Source organism: Talpa occidentalis, unplaced genomic scaffold (assembly GCF_014898055.3).
Source record: "Talpa occidentalis isolate TD23 unplaced genomic scaffold, MPIMG_talOcc4v2.1 talOcc4.5, whole genome shotgun sequence".
NCBI classification, from domain to species: domain Eukaryota; kingdom Metazoa; phylum Chordata; class Mammalia; order Eulipotyphla; family Talpidae; genus Talpa; species Talpa occidentalis.
The window spans coordinates 122207442-122230244 of record NW_023604861.1 but is presented as its reverse complement, the minus strand read 5'-3'; the positions used below and the strand labels follow the sequence as shown (position 1 = coordinate 122230244).

At 47.9% G+C, this 22803-nt stretch overlaps 1 protein-coding gene and 1 long non-coding RNA gene across 4 annotated transcripts in view; one reads left to right on the top strand and one right to left on the bottom strand.

Moving 5' to 3' along the window:
- Nucleotides 1–22803, bottom strand: part of XDH (xanthine dehydrogenase) — a 49736-nt gene that overhangs the window by 770 nt on the left and 26163 nt on the right. For both annotated transcript variants that reach the window (XM_037528268.2, XM_037528269.2), the window contains exons 15-35: nucleotides 22392–22566; nucleotides 21743–21826; nucleotides 20176–20345; nucleotides 19564–19687; nucleotides 17676–17795; nucleotides 17139–17235; nucleotides 16198–16322; nucleotides 15346–15479; nucleotides 14866–14953; nucleotides 13640–13726; nucleotides 12636–12827; nucleotides 12295–12440; nucleotides 11407–11488; nucleotides 10823–10918; nucleotides 10125–10253; nucleotides 9411–9485; nucleotides 6840–6892; nucleotides 5054–5168; nucleotides 3945–4010; nucleotides 2491–2679; nucleotides 1154–1330 (exon numbers count right to left, since the gene is read on the bottom strand). In XM_037528268.2, coding sequence (XP_037384165.1) covers nucleotides 1154–1330; nucleotides 2491–2679; nucleotides 3945–4010; nucleotides 5054–5168; nucleotides 6840–6892; nucleotides 9411–9485; nucleotides 10125–10253; nucleotides 10823–10918; nucleotides 11407–11488; nucleotides 12295–12440; nucleotides 12636–12827; nucleotides 13640–13726; nucleotides 14866–14953; nucleotides 15346–15479; nucleotides 16198–16322; nucleotides 17139–17235; nucleotides 17676–17795; nucleotides 19564–19687; nucleotides 20176–20345; nucleotides 21743–21826; nucleotides 22392–22566 — 2524 coding nt within the window. The remainder of the gene's footprint in view (nucleotides 1–1153; nucleotides 1331–2490; nucleotides 2680–3944; nucleotides 4011–5053; nucleotides 5169–6839; nucleotides 6893–9410; nucleotides 9486–10124; nucleotides 10254–10822; nucleotides 10919–11406; nucleotides 11489–12294; nucleotides 12441–12635; nucleotides 12828–13639; nucleotides 13727–14865; nucleotides 14954–15345; nucleotides 15480–16197; nucleotides 16323–17138; nucleotides 17236–17675; nucleotides 17796–19563; nucleotides 19688–20175; nucleotides 20346–21742; nucleotides 21827–22391; nucleotides 22567–22803) is intronic.
- Nucleotides 14741–17543, top strand: LOC129146843 (uncharacterized). Of its 2 annotated transcripts, XR_008554117.1 has the most exons (4): nucleotides 14741–14970; nucleotides 15917–16038; nucleotides 16189–16333; nucleotides 17416–17543. It is a non-coding gene; the product is annotated as an uncharacterized LOC129146843 (long non-coding RNA). The 2 variants fall into 2 exon arrangements; XR_008554116.1 differs by having other exon boundaries at nucleotides 15917–16333.

The following is a 22803-nucleotide window of genomic DNA, read 5'->3' as shown; positions in this document are numbered from 1 at the left end:
TGCTTTAGGTCTGGGGACTCGGAGGGGCTTGTTAAATCATCGAGCTCTGCATCAGATGGTTTCAAGGAGTGAATTCTGCAATCTGTGCAAGTTTAATAGGAGCCAGGCAGCAACTCTCCTGTCAGGGACTGGGTTTTGGGGGACTGTCTGCATGAAGGCCACGCAGGGAAGGTTCTGGGCTATGGTGCTACAGGGCTCTGGGCATCCTCCTGGGCTGAGACCCCCACACATGGTCTGTGTGCTTCTCACCCCATAGCTAAAGCTACTAGCAGACTTGGGCTAGCCTGACTGGGGACCCACCACTGCCTCATCCTCAATACTGAGGTCCTGGGGGCTCTATGTACCCTCCCCAATCCTGAAACACTTTGAGCCCATGAGTACCTATTTCACCTCTAAACCCAAAGGCCTATCACATTTTCTATCAGATACGCAGGAGGAAATGCAGCTAGGTCTCAGGAAGAACTGGTTCTGCCAACTCAACAGAGGCTGCCTTGCAAAGGCAATGGCAGAGCTGAGTGTGTGTGCAGCGCTGGCTGGTTCTCGGGTCCAACATGGAAGGCCTGTCTCAGCATGACCATCCCTTGCCAGCCCCTTCTCACAGTGGCTGCCGAAAGGAATTCCATTTTGCTACATACAGCTCCAAGGTAGTCCCATTCACCACATATAACACAATCAGCTGGCTTCCTAGAAGGACCCAGGGCCCCTACTTGTCCTCAGCCCCAGCATGGCCCATAGTAATCACAGAACAAAAATGAGCCAGCTAGTTCACTCAGCCCTTTTATCCCCTTTGCAAAGTAACTCTCGCAGCGTGTTTAACAAACAAGGGTCTCGAAAATGCCAGCAATGGGCTCTAAAGGCTAGGCACTTTGGGGGTTTTACCCATCACCCTTATCTTTGTGGCAAGTAATGAAATCTGTGGGGAAAACCACATGCAAAAGCACTTTTCCCCTGCGGAGGCCCAGCGACCAGCTGCAGCTTTAAGGTGTCTCTTGTTATTCAAGTTTGAAGAAGTGCTTCGCTGCATAGAAACGTGGGGGAGGAGCGGAGGGAGATTGCTTCAGCCCAAGTCCACTTTCCTCCCTGCAGAACCTGCCCCTGCAGTTCTCTGGCCAGGGCGCTGCCCCTGACTGAGTGGGTGCACAGAGGCTCATACCAAGGTGGTGAACTTGTCCCCGCAGGCATTGCGGATCTTCTCCGGGGTGGCAGGGCTGTCTAGCCGGAAAGATTTCTTGGTATTACAATCTTTGTGCTGAGATCGAGCTGCACGGATAGCATCTTGGATGGCAAAGAAGATGGAGGAGGCCAGGAAAAGGGGCGGCTCCCCAACAGCCTGAAAGGACAGAGCACAGGACAGGGCATCAGGCGGAGCGCCCGGGAGGGCTGGTGATTCCAGCAACTCCACCAGTGCTGGTAGGGCACCAAACCAGGCAGAGAGGCAATCAAAATGACCCAGCCAATGTCTCCACCTCCTTTGTATATGTCCTTTAACTCTCTGTCATTTTCTCTGATGACACCATGCAAATAGAATTTTGGGTTAGAAGTTACACTGAATGACTATATTTTACAGACAAACAAGTCTGACATGAGTCTGTCATGTCACTTCCCTCACAGTTATAAGGCTGGGGGAATAAGCTACCTGCAACCCTCCCAACATTCTAGGCACCGCACTTAAGCTCACAGCATCTGCTGGAACAGAGACGTGATGACAGGCAGGAACTGAAACACTTTCTAGCACAGGCAGGTTTGTCCCCCAGAGTGTAAATCAGAGGCCTCCTGTATCAGGAGCACTATGGACACTTGTGAAAAATGCATGTTGCAAGGCCCGACCCCAGATCTACTGAATCCTCATTTCTAAGGTGGGGCCCCTGAGCTGTATTTGTGTCTGAGCCCTGGTGACACCCAGCAAGCTGAAGTGTGGAAGCCAGTGGCAAAGATCCCACAGCACAGTCACCATGAGATGAGCGGATGTGTGTGTTGCGCAGACTACAAGTGACTACTTGTCTTCCCTCTAGCAACCCGCTTCGTTCACGTTCAACCCTTGTTTTCATACGTATTGGGGACAGGGAGGAAATGGAACACAAATATAATCCTTCAGGTAGGCTGAGCAAGTCTTAAGGTGGTGGCAGTGAAGAAGGTGAACCGCAGTGAGGGTGACAGGGTGCTGTGCTGAAAGCACACCTGGGACCAAGCGTCAGGGAGGTCGCCTGAGACACAGCAGAGGTCAGGGTCTGCCCCGCAGGACTGAGTTAAGAAATCCCTCTGAGAGCACCCAAAGGAGAGCCTTTCAGCCACATGGAAACGCTGGTGTCCTGAACCCACCTGGTTCCCGGGCAGGCTGCCTACCATGTTCCCCTAGGCCCACATTGAGCCCTCTCTTTTCTTCCAGACAGGCCCCCAGAACCCACATGACTGGTGGATGGAGCCCCCTTCACCCTCCACAGCCTCCCACGGAGCAGACCAGAAGGCAGTTTGGGCCCAGGGCAGTGGTACCTTGGATGCATAGATGGCCTTCTTGTTGGGGCAATCCCGGAGCAGGGACACCCGGAACTCAGTGGGGATGCTGCCAAATGCAGGAATCTTGTAGGTGCCAGGGCCACGGGTGAGCAGGCTCCCCTCAGGGGAGTAGTGCAGCTCCTCCAGGGTGAAGAGGCCAAGGCCCTGGACAAATGCCCCTTCCACCTGCAGGGTGGATGGAGACCATGGTTACCCTGCCCTCCTCCACCACAGACAGGCACTGCTTCCCACAACGGGCACCAACCCCTACCTGGACGTCTCCACCGCATCTCTGACCCCTGCCTGGCCAATAACCCATCTGGTCTCTCTCCAGGCATTGAAGGCAGCAAAACAAAGGCGTAAACAGGGAAGGCAGCTTCAGGCCTGGTGAGCCATTCCAGAAGGGCCAAGTGCAGGAATGTAATTCCCCATTAAAACCTGCTGCAGGGTAGGTGGAGTGTCCCTCCACATTGCCCCTGGAGAAACGGAGTCCCCCCCAGGTGAGAAGCAAGCTAAGGGCTAAGAGACATGGGGGTTCCACCTGGGTGCTGACCAGGACTGCACTTCTGAGCAGCCCCACAAAAAAGGAAGAACTTTGAAGATAGTAGATTCCAGTCCTTGAACCCCCAACCCGCCTGCCGTCTGGGTGGAAGAGATCACAGATCTCCTTCAGAGATGCCTGCTGGTCCACACCTGCCATGCCATGCCTGCTGGTCCACCCATGATATGTGGGCCACAGGGCAACAAGCACACTCAGAGGGGAGGCCAGTGCCCAGGCGTCCCTGTGTCGCAGGTGTAGCTCCGCACCTGCCCATTGCAGCCCTTCCCCCAAATGGTGGCTGAATGAACCAAAGGACAGAGCGACAAAGGGCTGTTGTCCACAGAATGGTCACCTTCCAGCGGATGCTCAGCCTCCATGGAGTCCTCAGTTCCTCCCTCCGTCTCCTCCTGTTCCACCTGCTCTGCCTAACAATCTCCTAGTTTCCAAATGACTTTCTTTGGCCCAGCCCTTTACTCCTCCTGCTCACACCCATGTCTTCCCCCCACTGCCCTTCACCACCCCAGGTTGGGCAGATTTACTTCCTAGAGCACAAAGGCTGACCCGGGTAGAAGAGGACTAGTGAGAAAACCTCTGACTTCAGACGCCCCTGTCTGGCCATACACCCCAAATTCAGTCTCTGTTCCCCACTCTGCTCCCTCTCATGCTGAGCTCATCATCGTGTCCTGGAGGTCTGTATGCATGCCCTTCCACGTTAGCCCGCACTGGCTGGTCTTTTCCCTGGCGAGCAGGATGGGTTCTCGTCTGTCTAAGTCCCCTTCCAAGGGACACTCACTTGGTACCACAGTCAGGTCTGCTTAACAGTGACATGGGGCCAGAAGCTGTGGCTGGTGGCCCTCAGGGAGGGACGGGGCACTAGTCCATCACCACTCTGGATGCCCATGAGCCTCACCTGTCCAATATCGATGGCAGGGTTCAGACTGGTCCCAACGTCCATGACGATGTCTGTGCGGAGGTTCTGAAGTGGACAACACAAGAGAGTTTGTGAAGAAAGGGGTGGGTAGAATGGCAGCCGGGTCTTGGTGACTCTTCGACTACTTTATGCCAACCCAAACAGTACTTCACTGTGGAGCAGCCAGAGCCATTCAGGCAGGCTCATGCACGCTCCCTCCAAGTCCCCACCACCGTCACTACTGGAGTCTGCCATCTTAGTAGCTGGGAAGGGGTAGGGAGCAGCAGAGCTCCCCGTCATTGGAAATAGCCCCCCACCCCATGTGAGTAGCAAGGGCAGATTCAAACCTCAGTCTAAAAAGATAGTGCAGGGCCTCCCTGGTGGCACAGAGATTAGAGACAGCACTATCAAGCTATCACCAGCCACTGCAGCATGAGTTCGATCCCCAGCTGGCTAGGGAGCTAACCCACATGGCTCAGCAGTCCTCTCCTGTCTTGTCCACTGCTCCCCTCAGCAGTGTATTTCAGTAGATCTGCCTGTTCGACTCCCCACTCTCTGGTGAATGCTCTCACCACCACCCCCACACACACCCCTCTGGCTTATACCCCAGTTCTTGTATGCATAAATAAATCTTAAAAAAAAAGATAGTGTAAAGAAGGGGCACCTCTCTGCCTGGGCTGAGCCCAACCCACCCCCTGTTTTTGTAGGACCTGCAGTTAATAATGACTTTTACCTTTTAAATAACTGGAAAAAAATAAAAAGAATATGTTGTAACCAGTGAAAATTAATGAAATTTGCTTTCAGTGTGCATAAATAAACAGTGTTTTACTGGAACACAGTCACACTCACTTTTGCTCACTTCTATCCTACAGTCTTTGGCTATTTTTGTGCTACAGTGATAGAGCTGAGTAGTTGAGGCAGAGTCTTTGTGGCCTCAGAAGCCTAAAATACCTGTTCTCTGGTCCTTTCTAGGAAATTTGCTGAGCCCAAATGTAAGGCATTATTTTGCCCACTAGAAGGTCTGCCTCTAAAAACTACTGGTATTATAATTCAGTTACTTCTCTTTTCTCTCCCCCTCCTCCTACCACTGAATTTTACAAACTTCTTACCTTATGATCTCCTGTTAAGCAGTCAATTTCCACCTCGGAACAAGCCACCCCATAGCTGAAGTAGTGGAAGGGATTCCCTGTGTTGGTTTCAAAGCTGTAGCCAAGGTTGGGTGTTCTGGAGCAAAAGGAGAACATGCCCATGAATACTCCCCTTGCACACACGCACAGCTTGTTCCACAGAATCTAAACATACTAAAGATTTTCTTTTTTTCACTCAGTTGTTTTCCATGTGTTTCGAATATTTTGAACCTGTTAAAGAAACCCAGGTGTCGGCCACACGTCACCCCTTGTCGTCTAGCCGCCAGTGGTCCTGCTGCGAGTCCTTCTGTAAGCCGAGTCGTGCTTAGTGGCAGCAAGCTAGGCCTACATGGCACAGAGGTGACTTATTTTCCTGGGCTCCCAAGGTATATGAAAGCCGCACTCCACGTCACTACTGAATCAGAATTCAAGGACTTTAGACCGGAAGTCTTCACCTGTGCTGGCTCCCAGGAAGGTCGCACAAGTTTACCTGCTCACAGAAAGCTCTTCTTTCCCAAGGTGAAAGTTAACAAGATCAGTATCTCATGCCAGCCTGGTGGGTCTCCAAGCTGCCCCCTGCCTGTATCGGTCCTCATCACTGCCCTTCAGAAATGCTTTGAGGAAAGTAGAAGCAGATGCTTCCTTGTTCATTTTTTTCTTTTTCAATACCGAGTATCTTATACAATCTAATTTTGCATGAGTGTGTGTGTGTGTGTGTGTGTGTGTGTGTGTGTGTGTGTATGCACCCACCCAGAGCTTATTATACTCTGTATCTATGTTATTCTACATGTTACACAGAAAGAGCGTGAGCTGATATGACCAGAATCTGCACTGAAAAAAAATCAATATAATCCTGAGAGAAAAGGTCTCTCCCAGAAGAAATCACCATCTCCTCTGGCCTTTGACTTCACCATCTTCAGCCGGGTTCTTTATGTAACCCCAGTTTTATCAACTCCAAAAAAAAATGAGATAGGAACTTATGAGAAAATCTGCACTAGCCTGTGTTTGTGTAGGTCAAGTGTTGCAGGGAGACTGGCAAACAGTCTTTATGTCCATGTATTTTCCTCACATGGGCTTATTAAGATGAATATTGTGTTATTTTCCCAATCCACTGCCTGTGAAAAAAAGGTATTTGTTAAATTTCCCTGAGCAAGCTAAAGCATCCTAGCTGACAGCAAAGATGATGGTATCTTTTTACAGCTTCCTGCAGCTACCAAATTTGCAAGTTGTGGAAAATAGGTGCTCTTTTCTAAATCTCACTCTAAATTCCTCTGAATTCTGCATTTTTTGACAAGATCACATGCTCCATCTTGACCCTCCTCTCACTCTTTGGAAGGAAAACCTCTGTAGAGAAATCTCCTGTCAGTACGAAGTGACCCAAAACCATAACTCAGAACTCGGGCCCCTGGTGCCCACAGGGGCACGCTGGGGGATAAATGGCAGGGATTTGCCGCCATGTGTCATAAATGAGGCTGCAGGGTCAGAGAGAAGCTCAGATGTCCCCACGTGAAACAGTCCCCTGTGCAAGCAGAACTAGCACACGGGTCTTCTGACAGGGCAGCTCATGCTTTCGCCTCCTTGGCACCGAGTCTAGTGATCCCAAATTTTAAGACGTCTTTCATTTCAAATTAGTGTAAGTCCTATGACGAAAGAAGGATTGTGGTGAAATTGCTCTCTCCTGATCCCAGGCTACAGAACTAAGTGTGGAGGACGCTGGGGGGTCAGGATGACAGCACCGTGAGACATAGGAGATGGGCTCCATACTTACTTGTAAAAGCCAGTAGCAGACAAGCTCACCGCATTCATGTAGGCAGCTATGACCTGAGGAGAAGAAAGGGTCACCAGGAAGGCGTGAACATGGTTTCCAGAAACTCTGACCCGGCTCCAAGCTTTCAGGACCCTGTCCTCCTCATCGGGAGGCACCGAGTCCTCCTCATCAGGAAGTCAGTTCACTCTCCCTACTAGGGACTCAGGTGCACACCTCTCCTCACACCCTCACCCCCTGCACCACGTCCTCATCTCCAAAACCTGGAGTGTGACGGCCCCCTAGCTGGTCTCTGAGCCTCATCTCATCCTCCTATCCTGTGTGTGGTCCTCTTAACACACCACGCCGCCCTGCCCTGGAATGTCATACATCAATGCCGCTCAGGCCAATCCGAGTGTTGCCGCCCCACGGCCCCATGCCTCTGTGCCCTCACTGGGCTGGCTCCTCCCAGTGACCCCTCAAGCTCATCTCTGCAGCCGCCTGTCCTCTGTGATCACTCTCCACCCTGGCCAGCTGCCCTCCAGAGTGCGCATCTGAGACTTAACATGTTAACTTTGTGCTTTATTTAAATGTTCCTATTAACAAAACCATCCACCCATCAAGCCGTCTATCTTATCTCCTTAACTACAGGATACGTTTTTGGTATGCCCAGCACTAGCCCAACACTAAGATTTAATTTGTTGTTGATGTGATTAGCATAATAATCATCATCAGCTACCCCTTTATCGTGTGCTAGATGGCACCGAGTACTTAGCATACATTATCTCACTAAAGAGTCAATACAACCTTATACTATCAGTACTATTAGCACCCTGCAGATGAAAAAACTAAGGTTTAGAGAAAGATTTTCTCTAGGATCCTTATCATAAATACATGTATAGGGCCTCCCTGGTGGCGCAGCAGTTGAGCGCTGGGTTGCAAAGCTGCCCACAGCCTCTGCTGCGCCGGTTCGATCCCCGGCCGCCAGGAGGGTCCCACATGGTGCACAGACCTCTCCTGCCACCCACTGCTCCCCTCACCAGTGTATTCCATCAGTCTCCTGTTCTGCTCCCCGCTCTGGCTCTGGTGAATTCTCTCACCCTCCCGCGCTTCTGACTGTACCCAGTGCTTGTATAAATAAATAAATGAATCTTTACAAAACAAATAAATACATACATACATACATGTATATAGTCTATATAGTATAGTATACACACAGTATAGTATATACATATGTGTCTATAGTATATACACATATATACATACATGTATATAAATGTATACGGTGGTAGAGTTGTAATGATTTGTTTTTCACTACAGTACAGACACCCAAGAGATTTGCTGCCTGTCATCTCCTGATCACACCCTTTAATAATGACCTTCATTGGAGTTTTTCAAATGCCAGACCATGTGGTCAGAGCTCAGGTCAACAGATTATAAAAGCTGTTGTTGAAAACATGAACCTTGCCAGGCAAACCCATGTTAAAATCCAAATGACCTGAATCCACCTGCATTCACTTGGTGTTCGTGTGTGGTATCTGAGCATGGGAAGGGAAGGAGAGGTCATGTGAAGCTTTGAAAAATAAGTGGTCAGAGAAGAATTACCTGTTTTCTGTGACTCCTCTATGGGGGGAGACTATACTGCATGAAGTTAGATTTTATGTGTTCCTATTGCACCTATTTGTCCCATTCCAATACCAGGGGTGGTGAAGAAGGGCTGCCACAGACTGAGCTCTGAGGGTTTCTGATATACTGGCCTCTGCTCCAGAAACAGAGAACTGGGTTTATTCTTGTTATGAGTGTTTGCTCTGTCACCCCTAAAAATCACAGGAGTAACATGAACTCTTGGGTTATATTTTCCTTCCCTCCTCACAGATGGAATCTCGGAGGACCCAGACTCCAGATCCAGTTAAGGGGAGAGACAGCTGGAAGAGGAGGAGGTTAAAGAAGACTGGGATCAGCGAGGTGTGTGGCCCCAGTGAGCCAAGACTTTGCAGTGAAGCATATGCAACAGTCACCCCATCTTCTCAGGCTCAGAGCAGTCAACTCCCCAATTCCCACAAGACTGTCAAGATCCTGGAACAAAAAATTTCCTCAAAATGGGGACCTCCCTGGTGGCGCAAGGGGTTAAGACACAGCACTATGAAGCTATCTGCAGCCACTGCAGCATGAGTTCGATCCCTGGCCAGGGAGCTACCCACATGGCGCAGCAGACCTCTCCTGACTCACCCACTGCTCCCCTCAGCAGTGTATTTCAGTAGATCTGCCAGTTTTGTTCCCCACTCTGTCTCTGTCTCACTCAACCCCCGCGTCTCTGGCCTGCACCCCAGCTCTTATATGCATAAATAAATAAATTTTTTAAAAAATGAAAAAGAAAAGTTTCCTCAAAATGAATTTGAAAACTCCTTAAAACTTTTTCTCAGCTGTGACAGGCAGAGAGCAGCTGAGGTGGCTGTATGATTCCACCTTAGTTCTGTCTCTTTCTCTGGCTTTTATAGCTGAGAAAAAGTTCGCTCTGACTCAGAATACAGGCAGAGGCCCTGCTCTTCATTTCCCTCTCATTTACAAAAGCAACTTGGATCCACTCAGACTTACCCAGTCTTTCCAGGAGCCACTAGGATTCTTTTTCTTGAAGGGTTCCAGTCTTTTCAGGATCGTCTGACAAGCTTCCTAAAGAAGACATCCCACACACACCAGACACATCAATCCTCTGCAGCTCCTCCAGGTAAAACCCCGAGAGACTCAGCAAGGCCAGCTCCACTGGTGCTGTGCTCAGGTGCCACTCCAGGCTGGCCACCCTCTCAGGAATGACAGTCTAGGTTGGAAGCCACTGGACCTGGCCAAAGAGACCAGCTCTGGCCTTTGCTTGGAGAGCACTTCCTAGCCCGTGCTTGGGCTAACAAGGGTGATATGTCTGAGGGTCGCCCAAGGAGGTGGCTTCTCCCATTAAACTTGTGATTACAGCCCAACATGGGAGGAGAAGCATGTGACCCCATAATCAGATTCCAGACTCAGTTCCATTGTCTCATGGCCAGTTCTAGTCCACTGTCCTGTGACCAGTGAAACACAAGGGAGGATGTCTTCCCAGAATGCCCTGTGTGCCTCCAGCACTTGTCCCTTCCTGCTCTCGTCCTCCTGGCCTTGACGGAAGTGACTATTCTTAGGCCTCTTTTTTGGCTTTGCATTTGGAGAAACAGGATTCCCCTGGGTAATGCAGCTGAAGACAAGGCTATCATCAAATGGTTCCTGTAAGGAGACATTCTAGCTCCCACCCAGGGACCTCTGGCCCCACCTCCCAAGTCTCCTTACATAGACAGCCTGGCCGTTGATGTCCGCGCTGACGGAGGCAGCTGTGGGAGAGGTGTTGGGCACGGTGTTAGTGCTTGTCTCACTGATGAAAATATCAGAAGTGGGGATGTGCAGAGCTTTGCTAGCCACCTGAGGAAAGAGACAACATCACCCTCGAGGACAGCAATTGGCAAGGGGTTCAGCTGCCTTCTCCCCAAGATAGGATTCAGGTTCACTGTTTACTGTTATAAGAAAACAATTTTGTAAACTATAATCCTATTGAGACTGGATGTCTGAATTTGAAGCAGCACTTTGGAATAGTTTGGTTGGATAAGAAATTCACACTGCCAGTGATGACAAAAGTGCCTTTTAAAGCTAACTCTGAATTTGTAAAGAATCCACTTTGGCCAGTCCCATAGGCCAAGCAGGCATGCTGACTCTGTCCAGCTTGATCATGCTACCCCCACTGTGTGGGGGGAACGAAGTGACCTCAATGACCACCTGACCAACCCCTTTGCACAGATAAGGAAACTGAGGCCAAGGAGGGGTGGGAAAGATTTGCCCAAGGTGACGTGTGAGTGCACCATGGCACAGAGCCATGGCTGAAGGCTAGATATGCTTCTGCTTCTGGAATGTCCCGCCACTCAGTTTCTCATATCTTCTTCCCTCCTGCAGACACTGTGGGGCTGGAGAGAGACACCTTGTCTCTGGCTGCTCACCTGGATCATCTTGGTGTGGAGGCCCTGGCCCATCTCAGTGCCCCCGTGGGTCAGCAGCACAGAGCCATCTGTGTACACATGGATCAGGGCTCCGGCCTAAGGGAAGAGGTTAGCAGATACAAAATTTGATAAATTCCGATTCAGTTCAAGACTTGAGCACCAGAGCCCAGGAAAAAGAAAAACAGCAACAACATTTGGGATAGAAATCCTAGACAAAAATTAAAGCAGTATAAATCTCAAGATTTAATTATATAAAACTTCAATAGTTTGCCAAATTTTTTTCTCTCTCCCATCCTCAAAGGAAGGTAGGTCAAATATCTTTGTCTTCTACTCCGCTACAGCAGAGAACCTGCCCCTGGTTCTACAACCAGGAGGGTAAGAACCAGCAGGTGATCCTAGACCTCCATGTCCATCCCGTAACATTTGGACAAATAGGAACATGCAAGATCAACTTCATTGAAACGGCAAAGAGCTCCTCCAGCCAGCTCTGTTACCAGTGACCAGCAGTTCACCCTTGTGGCAAACAGAGGGGAAAAATGGATGTCATTCCAGCAGAAGTGGACAAAATTATACAAAGCAATTACCTGATTCATAAAAGGAACTGTGAAGCTTATTCCAAACTTGGTAGGAATTATGCTCAATCCTCTCTTTTTCCAACAATTCTCCCTGGAGGAAAAGGAACATTCTTATAGGAGCTTTTTGGCCATATTTAGGACAGCTTAGACATATTTCCAGCCAGTATCTTTATAAACTCAGAATAAGGCATCCTGGCAGCTTCCCATATAGTTGTCATAACTGAGTTGTGTCCCGTTGTGTAAGCAAAATGAGAAAGGGGAGAATTTGGGTTCTGGGTCATCCAGTGCAGCTGGAACAGGGCCCAACCCTGAGAGGCTGCACTTGAACATCTGTCTCTCCTTCCCTGAATGAAATTTGGATTCCACTGAATTCTGGGTTGGCGTGCCCAGGTGACATTGCACTGGGGACATCCCAGGGAGGAGTGGTGGTCATTCACCCAGGGAGAATGACAACACCCTGGGCATCCTATTTGGTTATCTGAGCAGCTCTGAGAAGACAGAACCACAGAATTATCCCTGCTTTGCAGATGATGACACTGAGGCCCAAGGATAGAGGTACTGCCAAGGTCACCTTAGACAGGCAGAGGTAGGCTCATCCCATGTACTCTTAGTCCTGGCAGCTGTTCTCCAGAACATGAAGTGCCCAGAAGACAGACAAATGTGTGAAGATGAACCTTGCTGTCGGGCTCTGATGCAGAGTACAGGCTGTAGGCCCCCCAGACGCCCAACTAAAGATCATGTCATCTCTTAAAGAGATGGTGGCTGCTGATGGTTTGGCAAATTCAGCAGCCTCATAGGTTATGCTTTAAATGATTAGCTTTGTCTTTTGAGTTGAGCAATAAGACTGTAGATTATGAAAAGCAAGGCGCTATCAGAACGCCATCCTTGGGCACTTACTTGTTGAACTTCTCCACCTCGCTCCTCCGAGCCTGATACTGAGAATTCGCCAGGCATTCATCCCAGCACCTGAGCAAGTTGAACCCCTCAAGCTTCTGGTTGAAGTGAGTCACGTCCCCTTCTTTGTACATGTTCTTCCTCCGCACCTTCCCAAGAAGAGAGACACTGAGGCGTTGCAGGTGACGAGAGACAAGGGGTATGAGAGGCATAAACTAAAGTTAAGCTTTCAGCCCCCCAACAGGACTTGCCTGTCCTCGGCTTTTGCCCCAGGGAGATACCCAAGATACAAGCCCCCTGGCCCCTCCAAGTGGGCTGAGCCGCTCTGACTTGTGCCAGCTTACTTCCTCTGCAGGCAGCCCACAGGTCTCTGCGACTTCAGACATCCAATACTCAGCGATGAGCATCCCCTGGGGGCCCCCAAAGCCCCGGAAGGCAGTGTTGGAAGGCAGGTTGGTCTTGCACAGCCGCCCAGTGCCCCGGATGTTGGGGATTTTATAGCAGTTGTCCATGTGGAACAGAGCACGTTCCATGATCTGAAACATAGGAAATCAAAGTGGGAGAGGAAAGTATTGATTTCATGGGTGTCTCCAAAAATGGATTTCAGGGGCTACCCTCTCCACCCCACCCTCCAGCTTTCCCAGTCCACTGACAACTGCTCTTCCTCAGGTCAAAACAATTCCTCCCTGACCTATCATAATGGTCTCCTTACTACACACCCAGCCTTCCAGATAATTTGGGGTGATGGAAATGTTAAAACATTGGATCGTGATCACAGTGGCATGACACTTGAAGTTCAGTGAAAAACATAAAATGATATACTTCAAGTAGATGGACTTTGATCTGTAAACTATACATCAGTGAAATTGTTTTAAAGAGTAAACTTATTTAAAAGTCAACATCGCAGAAGTGTGTAATGTAGAAAATGACAGTGGTGCGCCTTTAATCCCATGCAATCCCTGCCGAGTATGTGTTCTTTCCGAGTTTTCCCACCACATATCATCACACTCCCACACGCACACGCACACATTTACATGACACACACTCCATACCTCCAAACCCTGCATAAAGCTGGGTAACTAAATTTTTACTTGCTGTGCAAAACTAAATTTTATTTTGCTTGCTTGCCAAAATATCTCAAGCAAAAAGGATGCATTTCTAATCAGAAGTAATATAATGATCTCTGGGCTTTGGAGATTAACCCAGGGTGGAGAACCTGAAGGTACAAGCCACTTAGGAGGCAATTGACAAGAGCTGTGGACGCCTGTGCTTGCGTGTGTGGATGGCAGAGGGGCATGCCTGTGACCTCCCAGCCACCCCTGGGATGTAGCGGGCAGGTCCGGCTTACACTCTGGGACAGATCTATGGTGTTCCCGGCATTGCTGTAGTGTTCCACCTCCAAGGCCACAACCTTCCCCGTCTTCATGAAGCCAACCTGATAGAAAAAAAAAGAGAGATTTCTCAGCAGCCCTCTTTCTCTGACTAGCTCTAACTCTCCCCTTCCATTTTCTACCTGGAGGAAATGGAAAGATCAAGAACAGGCAATGAAGAAAAGGGATCACAGGACCAAGGGATCTCAGGACCAAGGGATCACAGGACCAAGGGATCACAGGACCAAGGGATCACAGGACCAAGGGATCTCAGGACCAAGATGGTAAGAAAGAGAAGAGCTAACATCTCCCCAGTGACAGCCCTTGGCTTCTCAACCTCCCCACAGAACCCCTTCCTTACACCTGCTCCCAGCTTCCACCTTCACCAGCAGGAGAAAGGAGAACATTGGTCAAGAGAGGCCAGGAGAAGAGAGCTGGGAAGAGAAACAGGGAGAGTATCGGAGACTCTCCTCACAGATTTTTTGATCAGCAAATAATACAGTTACATTCTGCACCCACATGAGGGGCTTCAGCATCCTAAACCTTATGTAATCATCAAAACAAACCCTTACAGGCCAATTACAAGTAAGGAAACTGGGACCTGAAAAGACCAAGTTACTTTCTTGGAGCCCACAAGGATTTGGGAATGAGAGACATACAATCCCTTTGGGAGGTCAAGCATGAAACACAGTCAGGAGAGGTCAAAGGGGAGATGTGCCAAAGCAGCCAGGGAGACAGGAAATGGACACACAATCCGAACAGGAAGCGGTTATCCCAAGATGCCCAGAAAAGGGATTGTCCCACAGGGAGATCGTCTGGCAGAGCTGGTGCCTGTCCTAACAATTCATGCCTGTCCAGGCTCTGGGAAGTTTTATTAAGCAATTCTTCTGATGTTTACGTCAGGCTGTGAACACAGTAACAGGAGCCATCCTATAGGCTGAATTGGCCCCAGATCTGCTGACAAATAATGTTTCTGAGCCGGATTAGACAAGGATGAGATCATGACCACAGTCAAATCAGACAAGGCGTGGCCATCATTCTGTGACATCACTCGGGAGGCGGCCTGCCAGCTGCCCCTTCTGTTTTGCTGTTGGCCCATTTGAATTTCTGCAGGTAGTCTTGGGAAAAGTCAGGACATCTGGATCTTTGTCCCAGGTTTCCTCAGTGAGATGCCCGCCCTGCACAGTCCCCTGATATCTAGAACCTTGTATCTGGCCAAGAAGGGATGCCTGCCGCCAGTTATCAGCATGTCCTCATCACGGTCCAGCATGCAGCGCACGGGGCGGCCAGTCCTGAGGGAGACACAGAGGTAAGAAAGCTGGGAGTTTAGAGAGCATCCCAGCTCTGTCAGGCTCAGGAATGAAAGCTGCAAGGACACCTCCTTCTCCACCCACACACCGAGCAGCCCCAACCTGCCCTGCTCCACTGTCTAGTGGGTCCACCTGTGAGGTGTGGCCTTGCCTTTAGGGGCCTCAGTGTCGGGTAGGGGAGATAAAACATTGACACAAACATGAGAGCACAAAGAACCAGGTGATGTTACCCTTACCCCCATGCCAAAGAGATCTAAAATCAGAGGCCAGAGAAAATTCAAAGCAACAGGAATCTACTTCCCAAAGCGGGGAATCGAGAAGGCCTCCTTGGCAGAGACCACCTATTCTTCCCACAGCCCACTGGGAGGACTCACTTGTGTGCAGCCAGGGCCACAGCTGTGGACACCAGCGTGCTCCGGGACTCCTTCCCTCCAAAGCCTCCTCCCATTCTCTTTACTCGCACCACAATCCGATTTTCTGGAACCCCTAACAGGTTTGCAACAAACGTCTGTGGGCAAAAGAAAAAAAAAAACTTGCACTGAATGAGTCATCTGGGCCCTCTTCGGGCCTGACTTGGAGCCTGCCCAACACACACAGCCTAAGTGCAGCTGTGAATTCTGAAATGCCCTGATTTGAGAATACACACACACCCCCATCCAGCCCTGGGTAGTGGTCCTGGAGCTAGCGCTCACCAGTCAATGCAGGTTGAATTTAGACACTGTTTTTAACCAGAGGGACAAGCAGCAGGTCACAGCACAATTTCAGAGCCAAAACTCATTTCATCTGGCCAGGAGCTGGAAGGTCATGTGAGTGGGGCCAACTGCCATAAACGTTAGCAACCACTCTCCCATTACAGACAGTAGAGAAATGGGGAATCTTCGAGCTGCTAGAGATAATTTAGTGGTCCCTGTGACAATCGATTAGTCCAACCCCTTCAATTTACAGGTGAGGACACTGAAGCCAGGTATGATTTGATCAAGGCCATAGAGCACCAGACTGAAGGAAGCTAGCACTCACTTGGCTCTGACCAAGTGTCAACACTCAGCTCATTACCACCACCTCACCAGGTACGAGCTTATAGATAGGACACGGGGGCTAAGAGGGTCTGACTCCAGGACTACAACCCTCAGATCACCTCTGGATAAGCCCAGATCTCCCTCTTCCCATTTCCCACACCACCATTCCTGTCTTGCCATGACCTTCCTCGTGCTCCACAGGACACTTGCCTGGGTCTTTGTGGGGTTCTGTGTAGACACAAAGAGTTCCATCTCCCCTGACTCTCTTTTTGGGACGGCAATGCTGCAGTGAGTCTCCAGGTAGAAGTGTTCTTGGCCACCGATGTACAGCTCACCTGGGAAAGTGGTAAGACCCCCACAGTGATCCCCTGCTCAGAGAGGTCAAGGTGGCTTTAAGGAGAGAGTATAGTAGCCCATGCCCTGCATAGAAACCACTGCTGTCAAGGAACCCAGTGGTTCTCCAAGTGGGCTAAGAAGTGACTCTCATTCTTAGCTATCTGAACCACCACTCCTACTACCCCAATAAAGAAACCAGAACAACACTGACTGCATCAGGTATGAAGTTCTCTTTGCACTGCAACCAGTAGAAATCAAAGATTTTCAAACTATCATTGTAAAATGTTGGAAAAAGTAAGAAGGAATTAGCAGATGTGATTTGCAAGCTGAAAACAAGAGAATCTTCCAGAAGCTACCAGGCCTGTTGGAGGGACTTAGTAACTTAGTGATGTACAAAATCTTCATCCTGGGGTGAGAGCTATGCACCTATTTTCACACTGAGATGGGGAGCAGAGAAGGGAGGAGGGGACAGAGCACTAGCTGAGGACAAGTGAGGACTGAGACCTATGGGGAAGCCAGGAGTTTGTATGATTAGAGGCCAGCAGACCCAAGGCCCACTGACTGTGGCCATTATCTTCCCTAGAGTCTCCCAAATCCAACAAACTATCTTCTCCCTAGAATTACTTAGGTATTTATAGCCTAGAGACGGTGAGTAGAGACTGAAATGCATGAAGTTCTTTCCCAGTCAGCCATGTATTATTCTGTTATCCTCTGTCAGGAAATCATTTTCCTGCCCGGGACTCAAGATATGGCTCTTGAATTTCATTCACAAACCAGGGCCACCCCATGCGCACTGCAGCATGGTGCAGCTGTACCTGAAACAATGTTATCTGCTTCTGAAAATCCCTTCTTGAGGTCCCCTTTTTCAATCTTCAGCTCGGATCCATAGAAGGAGTTGTTTTTTATAGCATCCTGAGGGTCAAAAAGAAGCTTCAATGACTTGGCTTTGGCAGGAGGCAGGGGAAGGTGATTTCCAATGGGGGGGAAGAGAAGCTCTTGGAATTGTTGCCTCTTTGCACATGCATCTCTTTAAGCTTAGACTTAAAGGAAGCTCATATGTAGCCAGAGTGTCCTATTCCTCCATTTCCGCAGATATAGGTGGACAACCCTGGATTTGAAGAAAAGCAAAGTCCTCCAGGAACCAAATGGAACTGAAAAAATGGGAGGCAAAATTCAATCTGGCTGTCAGAGGTCTGAATCCAGGATCACGATGGGGGAGATTTCATAGGACCACACATCTATCTGGAGATTTAAACATCTATCTGGTCAAATCCCACCTGCTGTTCTAATCTCACATAAAGTTGGCTTCAGGGACAGAGAGCTCACCCCTCTCTCAGCCCATTCTCAATTACCTCCATTGTGATGATAGCTGGGAGATCTTCATAGGTGATTTTTACCCCTAGAGCAGCTCTCTGTGCATGTTCTGGGGTGTCAGCAACCACAGCACCAATGATGTGCCCCACACAAGTCACCTAGGAACAGAGCCAAACTGTTAAAGCACATAACATGTTCCTCATGAAGCAGGTTATTTTGTTGTTCAAAACAGGCAAAGGAAGTCCTGTCCCAATTATTTCCCATTAAGGCACATTTTAGGAGAGCCCTGGGGTCTTTGCATTTCCTTATCCTACTATTTTGGATTATGTACTTCTTCATAAGTATTTAGAATCAGCAGAAATGGAGTATAACTTGGAGATCACAAACTTGTTTCATCTCAGGAGCCAATGCTGATGATTTAATGGCAGCCTGTTGAGAAAATGCCCAGGATACACTGTGGTGATTGATTAGTGATGTCTGCCATGAACAGCAGAATGGGAGTTTTGGCACCTTGAACAACATCTGTCACTCGGATCTGCTCCAACACCCGTCCTTCATATGAAGAGATGGAGACCCAGACAGCAAGGTCACAATTGGCTAATTCCTAGATCATGACTACAGTCTGAGACTCTAATAGCCATTTTTATTTACTTTCCACCACCTCACTGTCCTATCTTCTCTTTTCCGAAGTATACCTGAAGCTTCTCAAAGATGGCAATATGTCTTATATTTCATTGGATGCCCAAAAATAGCTTCCAAATGCTACTTCTGAGCCTTGCTCATGAACCAGTGTTTTTGTGGTTGTTAGATCTATAGCAATAATGATGATTGTCTCATTTTTATTTAATAATTCAATTCTAATAAAAGCTTAATGGATTTTCTCCAGGGATATTTTTTTCCCAGCATCTCCCCACCCCCACCCTGTCCTGCCTCAAATGAAAAGTCTTACTTATCAATTTGGAATATGAGGTTTCTGACAATAGGAAGCAATACTTAACAGTTCTATCTCTGATAATTATCTCTTGAGGATCCAATCAAATTATTGACTTAATTAGTTCACGTAGTGGTTGATGAACCTGGCTGAGTCTCTCTAACCACAATTCTAACAATGCTTCTGGGAGCTCTAAAAGTCTGTGAGCATTTTGTTCTACCAAATACTCTTTCTTGTGGAGTATTTGTGTCTCGTGGTTATAATTTTTATTCTCTCCATCACTTTTACATCAGTAATAAAGTGAATTTGCCCTTCAGAAACTCCTACTCACCTCTATTTTGGAACACTGGACTTGTATTAAAATTATATAAATTACTGTCTAAGAAATATCCAGTAAGAATATGGATTTTTATAGCAGCTGTATTGAATGTTTAGAAACTTTGTAATTTTGGCTGAACTCTATATACAGTTGAAATCAATAGAAGAAACTCCATGTAAGTGAATTATCAATGCACAGACTAGTAGTATTGTGACTTCTTTTCTCATTAGGTTGTGAATGTATTTTTATTTCCTTTTAATAAAGGATCTTAATCTTTTACCCTTAACACAATTATTAGTTCAAATATAATCTCCAGTCTTGTTTTAATGTCATTTGGCCTGCAGTCACTTTTTACTAGGACCAAACAACAGTCATCAATTAAATAAACAAGTAAACATTAAGTTAAAATTAAAAGTGCTACCAGGCAAATATATACCTATACTGATTGCACTAAATCCTGGCCAATGGCACTATGGCCACAGTATGTGAAAATGCACAATTGTTCAAGATTAGGGATTTGGAGGAACAAACAGAAATCAAAACTTAAAAGTCTCACGCTACAATTGGGTGGTTGGAAAAGTCACGACGCATTTTTGCATAGAAAACAGAAAAAAAAAATGTGTCATGACTTTTCCGACCACTGAATAACTTCATATAAAGAAAATTCAAGACATACCTCATCCTTCTCAAAGACTGATTCATCACCACAAATTCCAGTTTTTCTACTCCCAGGAATATCATCAGCAGAGAGAAAGCACTCAAATCCTGGCACCTTCTTAGCTTCTGACAAATCTATAGACCTGCAAGAAGGAGGGGGTGAGGGGCCAGGCCAGAAAGCTAGAGCAGAAGACATGCCAAGTCACCAGATTGAACAACCCTGTCCTCATTTTCACAGTTTTTCTTCTACTCTCATCCCTCTCTTATCTACATTCTGTCCTATCCTATCCTGTCCTACAAACAGTTAAGTGCTCACTATATGAAGGCTATGGGCTCAGTGTTGCTGAGGATACAAGATGAACAGGCCAGGCTCATGGACCTTGTATTAGGCCCTGCTCTGGTCTCCAAATCCAAGGGCATCCAATCATGGTGAACAGTGTCCATTCTGGAGAACTACAGCTAAAACCCACATCTCAGTTAACACCCAGACAGAATCACAATGGTTTTAGGGTGAACCCCCACCTGTCCCTCTAGACTGAGAGGCATGGGATGAGCCCACTATCTGCATGTCTCCAGTGTCTTTCAGGGTGCTCCCTATACCCTCCTCCCCCAAGAGCATTTCTACACTCACTTGATCTTGGCATGAGCCCGGGTGCTGGTGACCATCCGGAGGGACAGCTCATTTTCATAGCAAGGAATGTCATCACAGTACACAGCCTCCCCAGTTGCCTGCAGGTTGGCAGCCAGGTGGGGCAGGGGCCGGCCCACCATATCTTCCTTAGACTGACCCTTGGGCACTTCCTGGAACAACACAGTGGCCAGTCAGGCTGAGTTGCCAAGGACACAGTTCCCCTAGGCCCAGGAAAAGCACGGAGAGTTTCTGCCCGCTGACAGTGCAAACATGAGGAGCAAGAACAGAGCAGGAATGGGTGTGAGGGGAGCAGGGGTGACAGAAACAGAAAGTTCCATAAGAAATGACTGAAGGGTGGTCATGTGTCACTGTGCACAGGAACAGAAGCGCAAAGAGAGGAAACGGAATGTCCATTCCCTGGGGAGCAGGTAAACAGACTGCTCACATCATGGAATACCATGCAACTATGAAAACACACTTTTGAAGAATTGAAATTAGAAGGAAAAACAGGACATAAAACATTATATGTGTCTGTGTGTGTCTCTGTGTGTAATGATTCAGATTCCACAGGAAAAAGCAGAAATATTAGAAATATATACACACCCATAGATGCATAAGGAAAAAAAAGCAAAAATATAATAATTTTTCTCTTGGAGGTAGGATTTAGATGATTTTTATTTTGTCCTTTATATTGTTCTTTTTATTTATTGAATGTTTTCTATATGCCAGGACCTATCTAAAATATTTTATAAACACACTTAATTCTCAAAGGATCTTATGAAACAGGGGCCACCATTATCCACATGTAGGTGAGTGTTATCAACTTGTCCAAGAGGCAAGGAAATTGTAAGAGGGTAAGGAAATCGTGGGTAAGGAAATCGTGGGTAAGGAAATCATGGGTAAGGAAATCGTCCAAGGTTACACAGTAATAAAATAGTTTGGATTCAAGACCGGCAGGCAGGACCCAGAGTTTATGCCTTGGACCTTAACACTCCTGGACCATAACAGTCTGGGGTAGGGGTCCACACTGTGGCACAAGGGCCAAATCTGGCCTGCTTCCTGTTTTTATAAATAAAGTTTTGTTGGAACACAGCGACACACATTCACTCATGTACCATCTCTGGATGCTTTTGTCTATAATGACAGAGCTGAGGAGTTGCAACAGAGACTATACGGCCCACAAAACCTTATATGTTTATAGGAAAAGCTGACTCTTTAGTATTGATATTGATAGAAAATTATTGTTTTGTTTTGTTTTTTTAAGCCCAAGAGAACCCTTGGTTTTATACATTAGCCCCACAGCAGAGACAGAAAAGACAAAACGGGGAGGGGGAATTTCATTAAAGGGCAGATAGAGAGTAATCCCAAGATAGAAATTTAGGTGGCAAGGGGAAAATAACTTCATTGACATTAATATAGTGTCATTTTCTTCCTGAATATTCACGCATAATGGTAAGGAGCTGTAGCCATCTACATATAGTTGGGATTAGTCATTCAGCAGAGGTCAGCACCCTCTGATGTGGCCTGCAAGCTCCCCTGACATTAGCCACACACTCACTGTACTCACTTGAAAAAGCTGGACATTGGTCGGAGGGTCTTTCTGAAAGAGTAAAGTAGCGCTGGCAAAGGTGGGGTCCAGTTTACCACACTTCTGCAGAGGCAAGATAACAGAGGGGATTAGGACTATTTCTATCCTTAATCCTATCCTTGATTTTTCCCAAGTGATGAAAGCACCATCTGTGTCTCTCTCCTCTTCATCTTATTCTCCTTCTAGTACTGGCTGTATCCATCTCAACAACCCAGTGTGGCTCTGAGAGCTCACTGTACCTAATGGCCTCAGCTCCCATCCCACCTCCACTGCAGCCTGCACCTGAGTGGTTTATATTCCTCCAGCACCCCAACAGCTTCCCTCCTTCCCACACTGATGCCACCCCATTTTGTAGATCTTATAACTGAGACTTAGAGTCATGACCTATTCAAGTGTCCATGTGAGGCAATGACAAAGAACCCACTTCCCTGACTCCAAGTCCAAGGCTCTGCTTCACAGTTTGACTCCCATTTCTGGGTGGCTCCCTGGGCTCCCTCTGATCCCTGCTCCTCTATCTTTAGATGTCCAGGGGAGAAGAGCATGTTTACCTCCTCGTCCATAGCACTCTCCCAAATTCCCAAACAAGAGTGCTGTGAAGAATGTTCCTTGCCCAGACCCCCACACTCACATCATCAGCATCCTGTTTGCCCAGCTTCTGAAGCACCGTCAGGTAGAACTTGAAGAAGAAGCTAACAGTGAGAGTGCGCCGGAAGTTCACCATGCCACCAGGGGCGTCGGGGGACAGATACAGCTCCTCCGCCAGGCCTGCACACACGTCCTCTAGCAACTGCTCATTCCAGAACCTGCCAGAGAGCAGAGAGCAGGTCACTGGAGAGCACCCCACAGCCCTCAGGACTGCTTGCATGCGGGGTCATGTTCGGGGCCTCAGAGTCATGTGAACCTCAAGTCAAAATTTGGCTTAGATACTTATAATTATGTGACTTACCTCCTTGAGAAGCTTGGCAAGTTACCTGGCCTCCCTAAGCCAAATGTTTAGAAGTAGAAACAGTAAGACAGACCACAAAGATAATGCATTCAAT